This window comes from Solanum tuberosum, unplaced genomic scaffold, assembly GCF_000226075.1.
Source record: "Solanum tuberosum cultivar DM 1-3 516 R44 unplaced genomic scaffold, SolTub_3.0 scf00087, whole genome shotgun sequence".
NCBI classification, from domain to species: Eukaryota; Viridiplantae; Streptophyta; class Magnoliopsida; order Solanales; family Solanaceae; genus Solanum; species Solanum tuberosum.
Window position 1 is genome coordinate 1802550 of NW_006239017.1, and position 12677 is coordinate 1815226.

General features: G+C 34.6%; 3 protein-coding genes and 1 non-coding gene across 4 annotated transcripts in view; 1 reads left to right on the plus strand and 3 right to left on the minus strand.

Moving 5' to 3' along the window:
• The window catches only part of LOC102594990 (putative exosome complex component rrp40), a 5306-nt gene extending 1901 nt beyond the window's left edge, over positions 1–3405 (minus strand). The window contains exons 1-5 of the mRNA XM_006347396.2: positions 3284–3405; positions 3112–3186; positions 2454–2540; positions 1604–1660; positions 283–375 (exon numbers count right to left, since the gene is read on the minus strand). Coding sequence (XP_006347458.1) covers positions 283–375; positions 1604–1660; positions 2454–2540; positions 3112–3186; positions 3284–3319 — 348 coding nt within the window. The 5' untranslated portion in view covers positions 3320–3405. The remainder of the gene's footprint in view (positions 1–282; positions 376–1603; positions 1661–2453; positions 2541–3111; positions 3187–3283) is intronic.
• Positions 3406–4116: 711 nt separating this feature from the next.
• Positions 4117–4196, minus strand: TRNAL-UAG (transfer RNA leucine (anticodon UAG)). Its single transcript has one exon. It is a non-coding gene; the product is annotated as a tRNA-Leu (tRNA).
• A 79-nt stretch (positions 4197–4275) lies between these two features.
• Positions 4276–9685, plus strand: LOC102595318 (general transcription factor IIH subunit 3). The gene is made up of 11 exons (XM_006347397.2): positions 4276–4409; positions 4507–4604; positions 4709–4952; positions 5292–5338; positions 6097–6134; positions 6210–6255; positions 6418–6471; positions 6572–6640; positions 7447–7523; positions 8257–8352; positions 9300–9685. Exons 1-11 carry the CDS (start codon positions 4379–4381, stop codon positions 9370–9372), a joined length of 873 nt encoding a protein of 290 aa, XP_006347459.1. The 5' UTR covers positions 4276–4378; the 3' UTR covers positions 9373–9685.
• A 169-nt stretch (positions 9686–9854) lies between these two features.
• Positions 9855–12671, minus strand: LOC102595649 (CASP-like protein 4A3). The gene is made up of 3 exons (XM_006347398.2): positions 12329–12671; positions 11509–11644; positions 9855–10365 (listed from the first exon to the last, which is right to left on the minus strand). The coding sequence occupies exons 1-3, from the start codon at positions 12589–12591 to the stop codon at positions 10171–10173; spliced, it is 594 nt and encodes a 197-aa protein (XP_006347460.1). The 5' UTR covers positions 12592–12671; the 3' UTR covers positions 9855–10170.
• Between the last annotated feature and the right edge of the window lie 6 nt (positions 12672–12677).

Genomic DNA, 12677 nt, shown 5'->3' on the forward strand with positions numbered 1-12677 from the left:
TGAGGGGGGGGGGGGGGTAAATTAAACTGCTATCAATTAGAGGAGAGTCGAGTTTGCCATTTGCAAGGAGCCTTCCAATTCATCTATCTCCATTTGAGTTAAATAATAAAGCTGTCACTCAATTTCAAATGATCAAGATTCATAGAGTAAATATTTGCAATCAGATAAAAATTGCAAAACAGTATCTTCATTTTGGTACAAGTATTTTCTATCATAATAAAACATAAGATGAGAAAAGAACAAAGAATATGAGCTCAAATATCATGGAACTTAGGATTACACCTCAAATTTGGGTATGTTTCTCCTATTCCCTCCTTCAAATGCTAGCACTGGCAAGAATGCCATCATTGGCCCTTTTATGTCCACATAAAAGCTCTGCCAGAAAACTCAAAAGTGAATTTGAAGTTCATAAGGAAAAACCATAGATCTTAATGACATAAGCTGCAGTTTCAGATAAGAATCAATGAAGTTTCACATGGACCATCATTATATTTGTGACAAATCTTGATGTGTTCATGAAAATGACAGGAAAATAGACAAACACAGGAAATCTCTCATCATAAGTACTAGAAACAGAGAAAAAAAAATTGGACCAACTTTTTTACCTCAATGAATGTAATTTTGTATAGTCAATGATCAACATATAGTCACCACCACATTAATATGAATGTCATTCTATATGGTCAATAACCAACACATACTTTAAACAGAACTTTTTTCCCAGCAGACTTGGATCACAACTAAGGACATTATCAGACCTTTTTACACGACTTCAACTGATATGTCCTTAGCAGAGACATGGTGGTTTAGAACCTAAAACCCTACAGTTGACTTCAACCAAACTGTAACAAATGAAACTAAGTAGTCAACAACACACATAAACCCCCTCAAATATTAGGAGAAAAAATTATGCATTGGATGCTCATTATGTCTTAGATAAGTGCACCACAGATCTGATTGATCAAAAACAGGAAGCAGAAAGACAAACTAAAGCAAAAGATCTAGAGCAGCAGGAAACTCCTAGAAGCACCAATTATACATAGTTTAACAGCATCAAAGGAAACTCATCAAAAGATGATGAGATTAATACGTTAAGGAGTGGTTTGGTGTGAGGTATAAGGTATAAGGTATAATAATCCCAGGGATAAAATGCATGACTATTTTATCCTGCGTTTGGTTGGAGGTATTATGCAGTCCTAGGATTATTTATCCCACCATTTACACCTTAGTGATGGTATCCCATACATGGTGGAATAACTTATCCCGGGATAATTTGTTCCCAACCAAACGACCCCTAAGGTTATTATATATCAAAAAAAGGAGTATCAATATCTTGACTTTTGACTTTTAAACTCATTAAAAAGAAAAGGATAGTGGGATACTGAAAAAATTAAGTTCTTAAATGCATAACGTACTCAACTACTTAGAAGTGTAGCTGTTACAGAGTTCATGCTGCAGCAAGTAGAATTTAGGACACGGCTAGGAGCAATGTTAACATAACTATTCACCAGAAATCAAAATAAAGAAGTTGTCACAATAAAGTGTGGTATTACTTACAATAAGAATAATAAGAAACAGTTTTGAAATACTTAAAAATGCTTACATCTGCTCTTTTGTCCACCACAATTCCGAGGACAGCATCCCCCACGGTAGGTATATACTGTAAGAAATTACAGCAGATCAGCAAATTAAAGAAAGTTCAATTTGATTATTCTTTAAAAGAAAAGAAAAAGGAAAGTTCAACACTTCAACTCGACCAGAAGAGATCACCCTAATTTTTTTCACTGAACATGGTTATTTCTAAAAGATTTGTATAAATCTAGAAATTAAGTATTCACTGATGGAATCATTAGTACTATGGCTCCCATTTGATAAGGTAGTACTATAGCTCCCTTGTCAGTCCATATTTCAACACAATACATTTAACCTTGTAATTTCATACTTTTATCCCTTTATAAATTTTTCGCTGATTTACTGAGCAAAAAAAAAAACATATAGTACCCCTGCAATTCAGAATTGAAAAATCTTCCTTTATCTCTCAAATATAGTAGCATTAACTTACTTGTGCAATAGTTGACGACATCTAAATTTTGCAGATCCACCATAACGCACATTGGCTTATTTATTCTAGCAACTTATCTATTTAGACTATAGTATGATTTCACAGTTGACGAGGTACATCAATTTCCAAAGTTCAACCTAAACAGTGAATATGTGCTGCTTTATTTAGCTTCATACACATTCCCTACTGTTTCACTCTAAGAAAATCCAAAGTACAGTTTACTATCTCTGTTTTAATCACGAGAATGTGTAGTGAAAAGAAATAGTTTCAGGTCACTTTAAACGTATTAAGATATTGGCCAAAACACCAGGAATTTTTCCAATAAAATCTACTAAAAATAACAGCAGAAGTGTATACTTGGATGATTCTAGAAAGATAGCACTGCACTCACTCTTTTGTGTGAGCTTTCAATCCAGTACTTGCTTGGCTTTGAAAATCTCAAAATACCTGCTTTGACGACAGTTACAGCGTCATGGTCCTGCCAAAATGGGGAAAATATGTATAGAACATCAGATATATTTATCTTGAAGGCAGTTAGAAAATATAAACTTTGCTGCATTGCCTCCTTATACTTAGAGTGCAGTAAGTAGGATAGAAATTTCTCAAGTACCAATATTCAAATAATGCTGAATAGAGTACTACCATCCACAGAGGAAAACAACCATATACAGGCAAAGTGCAAGAAAAGCCAACTTTGAATACATTAGCTTTAGGTCTCTTTTTGGTACATATAGAATGAAAGAAAAAGAATATTTATTTATTTTCAAAATAGCAAGAACTGTGTCTCCAAATGTTGAGTTCTTGGTGTATCAAGCAAGTAAGATTGTAATAATCCAAAACCAGTGAGAGAATTGATGGATTCCCAATTCTACATGTACATAGTTTTTAGCAACTTTCTTGGTGCTCTGAACAATAAAATTCCAACTCACTACAGTGTATAAAGCATAAAAAGAACCCTTTTTTCAATAATATTTGTATATACAAGAGCAAAAATCTATAAACCCATGAGACAGAAATCAGAGTTCTGAGAGGAAAATTAGAAGAAAAACCTGTTGGAGGCCGCCACCCAGTTTAATCGTTTGGTTAGTCATGCTGGAAAGATCCAAAACAACATCACCAGGAACCTAATCCAAACCAAAAATACAATCTTTTTAGCATTAAACAATTAATTCACTATAATCTGGCACAAGAAATCGAAAAAAAGAGAGAGTTTGTACTTACTACTAGTTTATCAATGAAGCAAGGTTTCGAACCCATTGTATTGTGTTTTTCTTGATTGAACAGAGTGTTTGTGTTAAAGTCCTGGGTTTATGCCTCAACAATTTTAAAGATAGCTAACCTAGCACCCGTTTGTTATCAACATAAATAGTTTTTATACAAAAAAAAATTAAGAAAGGAAAAAACTCTAATTTGGGTTAGGGGAAAATTAAATAAAGTTATATTTTACGCAAATCATGTGATATTAAGAGTTAATTATATTTCATCCTTATTATTTTCAAATTTAAAAAATCTCTTAAGTTTAGTCAATTCCGGATATATTCCAAAACATTCTAATACATCGATTTTAGATACATTGCTCAACGTCTTGATACATCGTGCACATCTTGATATATCACGTAAAGTGGTGTATTCAAGTGATGTATCCGAGAATAGGAGAGAATAAGAATTTTTGTAAAAAAAAATTTCAAATAATAAGAATTTTAGAGAATATGGTAAAATAAGTTGTGTATATAATTTTCCTAAAAAATAGTAAGTGCAGTAATAATTTGGGTAAGGGGAAAATTAAAATAAAGGGAATTATTTTTTTTAAAAATAATTTGAATTTAGGGGAAAATTAAAATCCGACCGATACATAAAGTGATGTATCCGAAAATAGGAGAGAGTAAGAATTTTTGTAATTTTTTAAATAGTAGGATTTTAAAGAATCTGATAAAATAAATTGTGTATTTAATTTTCCTAAAAAATAATTAGTAATTATTTGGGTTAGGGGAAAATTAAAAATAAAGGGAATTAGTGTTTTTTTTTTTAAATTTGGAAAATTAAAATAAAAAATTTGACAGCTGTGGGATTTGAACCCACGCCCTTTCGGACCAGAGCCTAAATCTGGCGCCTTAGACCACTCGGCCAAACTGTCTTTGTTATAATATTGAGATGTTTTACTTTAATAAATATGTTTCTTAACAAATCAATTATACACTTTTTATAGTTGTTACTTCCTTACCACCGGAGGACTAAAAAGGCAAAGCCCGACAGTATATTGCATCGGCGACACTCTCTACACTGACCGGTGAATTCAGGTTTATTCCACCGGCGGCCATGACTCCGGTTTCATCCAAGCTTTACGCAGGTCTGTCTCCTTTTCTGTCTGTGTAGCTGAAGTATGCGTACATGCTAGTGGAATAAGAGAAAAATGTGTTAAATTAATCTCTTTTGAGTACTTTCAGACGATGTGAGCCTATTGATGGTTCTGGTCGATACAAATCCCTACTTCTGGAGCTCAATGAAGAATACTGCCTTCACATTCCCTAAATTCATATCACACGTAAAAACCCCTAAAACCCAAAATTTGTTTTTTTTTTTTAAATGAATAGTTTTGTGTTCTCCATTTATTGAATTTTGATGCTGGAATGTATGGGGGAAATGCAGGTTCTTGCTTTCTTGAATTCGATACTTTTACTGAATCAGATGAATCAAGTGGTTGTGATTGCAACTGGGTACAATTCATGTGATTATGTATTTGATTCGTCTACTTCGTCAATGCAAAGGGCTGAGTGCTTGTTGGAGAAATTGGAGGATTTTGTGGATAAAGATGAGTCCTTGAGTCAAGAAGACTCTGTTGATGGAGTTGGATTTTCACTGCTTTCTGGTTCACTTTCTATGGCTTTGTGCTGTATCCTCAATCAGTTCATGTTTGTTGGTTTTTTTAATTCTTATTGAATTGCAACTTTAATGATTTTTATCGAGAGGTGTTGGACTTGCTAGGTTTATTCTTTGAAGTTCTTAGCACTGAATTTACTGACTTTTGAAATTCTAGATACAAAATCTAATTTTTTGTTTGATTTTAGTTCTTCTTACTTATGTATTCATGTTCCGTATTTGAAAATACTGAGTTTGGTTGAACCGTAGCTATTAGCTATATCTGCCACTGGTTTTTATCTGTTATGGTGCATAGCTTTGAATTCATGTTTGTTTAGAGGAAGTGTTTCTCTTGACCTGTGTGAACTGTTAGACATTCAACGGGTATTTCGTTCAGGGCCTCTTCATCCACAGCCTCGGGTAAGCTCCTTATTTTAGAAGAAACTGAAAATGGGTTCTTCTGGGATTTTAAATTGGTGGAATTTGTTATGAGAATTTATACTAGTATTATTTTGTTTATCCAGTTACATTTGTAGATTTTATGCTTATGTGATATTTTCCTGGTCGATCCATTTGGGATAGTGAACTTTAGTATTTATTAGCATAACATGTTATTATGCCAAATACCTTATCCATGGAAATATCTATAGTCCAAGGGGAAAAAGAACTTCGAGTTTTTCCAGTGATTTCTTTGGCCTTTTATGTTTCATGTTACTTCTGATAGAGTGTTTCTTAACCCCAAAGGTGCATAACCAACTTAATGGGGGTTTGGTGAGGTAATACTTTAAGTTATTCTATGTTTTATGTACCTTAAACAAAACCATCAATTAAATTTCAATGTGCCCTGATTTATTTGTACTGCAATTTTTATCCAATGGTATAGTGAAACTACCATTCCCCATCCTTATCAAGAAAAGAAAAAACTACCATTCCCAATGAAATGCCTGCATTTTAACTGCCGTTTCCATTCCCATTTCATGGGTAATTTCTTAATGTGATATTATCAGATATTACTACATCATTTTTGTGTTTGTTGATTTGATCATTTATCAGTAAGGTAGTTGTTAGGAAAAAATTGTGTCTTTTCTTGCTATGTACTTTAAAATTTGATTCCTTTTTTATTATGTTGGATATGAATATTGATATTTGCTAAGAAATTGTGCTTGAAATTATGGCAGATATTGTGTCTGCATGGATCTCCAGATGGGCCGGGACAGTATGTTGGATCTTCACAGCATCTACAATCTTCTCATTGTTAGGTTCTCTGCTGAAACATGTTCTTTTTTTGCAGATATGTTGCAGTCATGAATTCAATTTTCTCAGCTCAACGTTCAATGGTATATAGGATTTAACAATTCTTTCTTTCAATTTTCCTTCTTGATTAATTAGAAAGTTGTCACATTGTCTTCATAAATGTAGAATTTTCAAAATTAGGGATCGGGACTTAGATTGTTATATTGTGATTCTACTCTAAGAAATGCAATGCGTTTTTGTTGCAGGTACCCATTGATTCATGTGTAATAGGATCTCAGCATTCTGCTTTTCTTCAGCAGGTAGCATTTCTATACCTGAAAGCTCTGGTTGAAAATCTATTCTTTCCCAGCAAGAGTTATTTTCTGGCTCACTGATGTTATGGTGCATATCTGTGAACAGGCTTCTTACATAACTGGTGGTGTATATTTGAAACCCCAAGTATCAGATGGACTGTTTCAATATCTCTCTGTAAGTGTTATTAAAATTATTAATACTAAGTTGTCTCTAGCTTACCATTTTAACTCGTCAATAGCATGGGTCCAACATTGAACATCTACGGTTGTCTCCAGTGCTGTCTTCAAACATTAGTTTCTATCTGATGTGTAAGCATGTTGAACAAGTCACTATACTTTGATTTGTTTAGTGTATGCAATTTTTGTTTCCAAGGAGCTTACACTAAAAAGACCTTCCAAAAGTTAACTATTTTAAATCTGGTGTTAAATATTTGATATGTACTACTATTGTTGGGGTTGGAGATACAGTGATCAACCAAAAGGCTTTGACTGAAAAGTATCAATGTACTCTTTGTGGACTTAGAAAATCTTCTCCAAATGTCATCTGGACTGCCACAGTTCGATGACTTTTCCTTTTGCCCTCTATAGTGAACTTCTCATGCTTTGTCTCTGTGAGTAGGAGATAATAATATCATGAATGAAGATGTAATTGTTGTATGACCTTGTTTTCCACATTTCATTCACGTTTCATGGAATGCAATGGTCCATTGCTACAACCACTTTCATGACTAGAATACAGTATCTACACCAGAAGTTATATTGAAATTGATTTCTTATTAAAGACGTTCTTTCTCATCAATATGATATCAAGTTGCATGTTTCTGTCTGTGCGGTTGGTGTACCATGTGTTTTCATTCACCTGGTGTGATCTGTAAGATGGTTAAATGCCTTGTTTTATTTTGAGATGTTTATTTGTAGAATGTCTTGTCTTGAGATCTAATTTTCCATTTGAAAATACTGACGAGACTGTAATAAATACAGACAGTTTTTGCGACTGATTTACATTCTCGGAGTTTCTTGCAACTTCCCAGACCTGTTGGAGTTGACTTCCGTGCATCGTAAGTGATTAGTGTGTCTATTATTTAAGTTATTTCTCATATGATGAACTGGTAATATTATAATTGGTATGTTTCCTCACTAATATTTTATGTACTCTTTTTAATGGTAGTATTCAACTTTTCTATTGTCAATGTTCAAGTTCTTTGTGTTAGCTTATCTCATTCTTCTTGAATCATCTCAAATTACCTACGGAGCTTAAGTATTTTATCCATCTAGCTCAATGTCATTTAAGAATAGTCTGACTGTACTACCTTTTCTCTCGCATTGTGAAAGCTCTTTCCTATTGTACCTTTTTTTACTTAAATTAAACAAAAGCTTTCATCATCCACTTGTATTTTTGGCAGACAGAAATTCTCCTCAGATCTTCTTATTTGAGGCTGTTGTATCATCTGTTAATTTTGTCTTAACCATATCTTTCCTAACTCCAGCAGCTTTGAGTCATTACGAGTGTTATGAACTTACGACTTACTTTTGAGAGTGCAGCTTTTGATAGCATACTTATCCTGAAAAAAGAAAACAATGTTTATCAAGGAGACCCATTCTCTAATAGCAAAAGTAGAGTATTTTATTGAATTTCCTCCTATCTGGACTCAAATAAATCTGTGCTCCAATTTCCAGTCCATTCTTACAAATTCTTGAATCTAGCCCCCAATTGGTATTGGGTACTCTTCACCCCTTCACAGTCCATTAAGTATTGCTGCTCACCTGATTATGTTTGCGACTAACTTTCAGGTGCTTTTGCCATAAAAACACGATTGACATGGGTTTCATATGCTCTGTTTGTTTATCAATATTCTGCAAGCATCACAAGAAATGCTCAACTTGCGGGTGAGTTTTCATTATAAACTTATTAAAGTGTCTCATTGATGAGTTTTTCATTTTCTCATTAATTATGCTGCATTAAGAATAATGTTCCGTCCAAAGAGTCCATATGACCTTGTGATCATGTCACTGTTACTGGCAGTACTGGTTACTTTTTGATCAGTAAGGAGTTCTATAGTTGTACACATAAGGAGTTGAGGTAGTCTAATGAACAACACTCTTATATTCTATTAGGGAGAGTTGCCATGATTTACATGCCCTAGCTCCATTACATCAAGGTTTTCACACTAACGCTAAAAGATAAATACATCTTTTTAATCTATGTACACTCATGTTTTCCTTCAAAATCTCTGGCTTCTCACCTTCCAGACCGCCCACCAAATACGAGAAGGGAACTGGAAGTATTGGTTACTGTTCTGTATCAATAAACGGTTTCTCATTCCCTTTTTAGTTGGAATTAGGTATATGAATCATTTGTATCTTCGGTTATAGTTTCATATTATTTGCAAGGACAAGGGTGGCATGGACATAATAATGTGTATGTTAGTTATCTGATTTTCACTTATTTGTTTTGCGACATAATATCTGCTAGTTTTCTGGAAAGGTTGAAATCTGAACAGCAATTATAGGGATAATAGGTGCACTTTCTTTAAATTGGGCCTTCTGGTGATGTTTACTATCTGAATTACTTAAGAGAAGATACATGAACATCACTCACCTAGCAAGTGCTAATGGATAACTTGTCATTACATTTTAAGGATTCTTTTCTTGTTTCCTGAGAACATTCCAGACAAAAACCAAAGGCACAGGAAAAAGGGTTGCTAAATTCCAATTCAATATTGTAGAAGTTTATCATGTAGTAGCATCCTAACTGTTCTTCAACCACTCATTCCGCTGATAACTCGATTCATGAGTTTGGGTATTAATTTTTTGGTTCATGCCATCAAATGCAGATCAAATTTTGGAGAGGCACGAAAGCAGGATCCCTCTGCCTCGGATCAGAGGAGAACTTCAGATGGTAGTTGAACAGATAATCCTAAAGCCTATTTAACACCTCAGGACATTGCCACAACTGTGTTTCAATAGATTTCTTATGATATGAACTTCCAGATGGTTATATTAAAGATGAGTCCAAACTGAGACTAATGATACTAGACTATGTTTCAGCAAGGAGGAAGAGGAAATTAAGGAAATGAGTCGATATGTGTTCGGATCAATTTTGGAGAGAGGAAGGTGAGGAGGACAGGTGGAAAGAGATGTTTTTTTTGTAGCTGACCTTTTTCCAGTGTCAAGAATCTCCTTTTCTAGGTGAAGAAATACATAGGATGATTCTAATGAACTTGTCTGTATTTACTGAAATTTTCAATATAAAAATGTTATTGTCCAAGTGAAAAGTTGAGGTAGATGAACTGTAGAAAACCCATTTGAAGTGGTCATTCATCACAGGTTATCTATTTTCACAGAGGTCATCAAATTATCATAATCTCATTCATTTACCTGAACTCAAATAAGATTTGATTATGTCTCTTAATAAAAAGGTTTCACATTCACACTGTTCAATACATCATAAAGATTTAACATATACCATATCCATAAGAACATATGCATATTTGACATTTTTTTTTCAGCTACTCAACAATACAATTTGCTTAACCGGATTTGTATATTTATTCATCTGCAGTAGGAGTGGGAAAAAAAGAGATTATTATACAGCTAAATCTATTAACTACATCTGTACAACTTCTGATCCACTAGACATAAATATTTGTTGCAGTAATTTCTCAAAATTACGCAATGGATGAATAGTTGTAACTCATTTCAAGATCATGAGGAAGTACGGTTGCAGAGGCTATAACCAGATATGATAGAGCTGAAGGCAAAAGCAATGAAAGCCAGGAAAGACAGCGCGATTGATGCACTTGCCATTTCTGTGAATGCATCTTTTCCCCAATTTGATGCCCAGTCGTCTACCCTCGTTGCAGAAGAAGACGATGCAGACATAATAAGATATGCCAGTATCTGCACAGGTATGAGAACAAAAGACTATCATCAGAGCATATATACACAGAACAGTAGCAAGACTAATAAAGCCAGGTATGATGATATACATATAAGACAATTTTGTTGTAACCGGCACAATAACAATAAACTAAACTGACCCAGAAGTTTTCAACTGGCTAAATAGAAACTATACACTTAAGAAGCTTTAAGTAAATGTCATGAACACTGCAACATATGACAACACCTTAGGGTCCATAATCAGATGTACCAGGTCGTTTTGAGTCAAAACACACTACATACTAGATAAGATTAGCCAACTGTTATTGGGCCAAGGTGTGCTTTGATAGTTTTGGCGATTGAAGTAAATTTCATTCTCAAATATCACTCGTCATCTTAGTTTCCATGAAAAGTATCTAGTACCTTCCTAATGATGAATTCATCCATAAGTTATTTAGCCCCGAATTCTTGCTTTCCAAGTGCTGAACCCTCTTTACGGGAGGGTCCAAATATCTTTAGGAAGTTATGACTATGTGTTATAATTAATTCTATAGGTTATCCATTGTTGAGTTCATCTCAAACACACAGTTGTATGGATTAGTAAGCTACCTATGATTCTACCCTACCTAGGTTGTCCAAAGCCTTCAGCCAAGATGAGGCACTGAAAAGTTTTTCTTCAACACTAGAGCTGAAAGAAGTTATCTAGTTGCTCCTACATAAGGCACTTGGAAGTTTTTCTTTCTCACAAACCCCACCATAAGAATTCTGATAAACTCTGAACTAAAATAGTTTCCCATCTCCCAGTGGAGCCGAGCCATCTACTTCTCTAAGACTTGTTCCCAGGGATCCAAATCATATGTCTTGGAGTGGGAAGGAAAATCGTTTTTTTTTTTTTTACTGAGCAAGACTGAACTAAAATCTACATAAAAATAAAAAAGCAGGACTAAAGAAGCCACTGAAAAATGCTATTTTTCCTTCAAACAAGCAGCTCAATTGAATATATATTTATAGTTGGAATAATCCAGACTCTGCACCCTTCCCTGTTAGCAACATTCTAAGAGCTTATACGAATACCTAAGAGCAAAACCAGTACCAGTTACCAATTTCATCTCAAACCTGAAACACTTATTATGAGAGTACACCAGTTGAAATGGTATTACTTGCCTGATCCATTGAGAAATTGAAATGATATCGCATATGGTAAGAGAGAAAGTGTTTCCCAGTTGCCAAACTGAGTGCTAGATCAAATGCTTGAAATCCAGCATATGCAAATCCAATAACATTAACAGCTACCAAATACCTGTGGCAAAAATTAGGTCTAACATTACTTAAAGCTGTGGAAAGCAAGGAAATAGTAAACGAGAATAAAAAGGAAAAAACATGAGAAAGAAATCAACTGTGAATCCCTTGGATCAACCAAAACAGAATTACAGTCAGACCTCTCTTGGGAACCGACTTTCATATTACTCTATCCGTTTCAATTTGTTTGTCTAGTTTTGACTTGGCACGAAATTTAAAAAATACAAAAACACTTTTAACTCTTGTAGTCTTAAACTAAAGATATGTAGATTGTACCAAAATGTCCCTCAATCTTGTGGTCTTAAACAAGACACATGAAAAGTTAGTATTGAAGAGTTGCCAAAAAAGCAAAGATGACATTCTTTTCCGAACCGACTAAAATGGAAAGTAAGACAATCAAATTGAAACGAAAAGAAGAAAAGAAGTATGTTATATATAGTATGTTCTTTGTAATAACCATGTCGTTATTAAGAGGTTTGACTGTACTTGCTTCTGATGAAAGGAAATTTCAAAGTCACAAAAAATTCATATTACAGCTAAAATCTATCAGCTGAGGTGCACACAAGCTTTGTTCACACACTACTGCTTCTGTGCAAAATTTGCTTCTCCACTTAAAAATGCTTTCTTTACCATTGAAACAAAAATAACATAAACAGAGGTATAGATAGAAGCAGAAAATGGTCACCTGTACTCTTTGTAACGATCAAATGAATCACCAGTCCAACCTTGAGTTTTATCAGCTGCCATAACCGAAAACGAAATCAAGCAAAAAATAACCGCACAAACCCTAAATCCTAAAGCCACCCTGTTCATCATAACATCCCTTTGCGACCTTTCAAGAATCGACTCTACAGCCGCCCTCGACCGTCTCTCACCTCCAACTTCTCCCCCTTCCACGTCACCACCACCACCACGTACCGGACCCACCTTCGTCACCCCAGGTGCCATATCCTCCCTAACCGCCCTACTTACATAAACCAGCGGCGACCTCCTTTCCACCGCCGGCGGTGGGGGCGCCGGCGAACTCAAATTTT

Coding starts and splice junctions, on each gene's coding strand:
- LOC102595318 (XM_006347397.2), top strand. CDS start 4,379: ATGACTCCGGTTTCATCCAAGCTTTACGCAG. Junction 6,135..6,209: donor TCTCCAGATGGGCCGGGACA/GTATGTTGGATC, acceptor CTTTTTTTGCAG/ATATGTTGCAGTCATGAATT. Junction 7,524..8,256: donor GGAGTTGACTTCCGTGCATC/GTAAGTGATTAG, acceptor ACTAACTTTCAG/GTGCTTTTGCCATAAAAACA.
- LOC102595649 (XM_006347398.2), bottom strand. CDS start 12,591: ATGGCACCTGGGGTGACGAAGGTGGGTCCGGTACGTGGTGGTGGTGGT. Junction 11,645..12,328: donor GATCGTTACAAAGAGTACAG/GTGACCATTTTC, acceptor TTTTTGCCACAG/GTATTTGGTAGCTGTTAATG. Junction 10,366..11,508: donor TCAATTTCTCAATGGATCAG/GCAAGTAATACC, acceptor ATACCTGTGCAG/ATACTGGCATATCTTATTAT.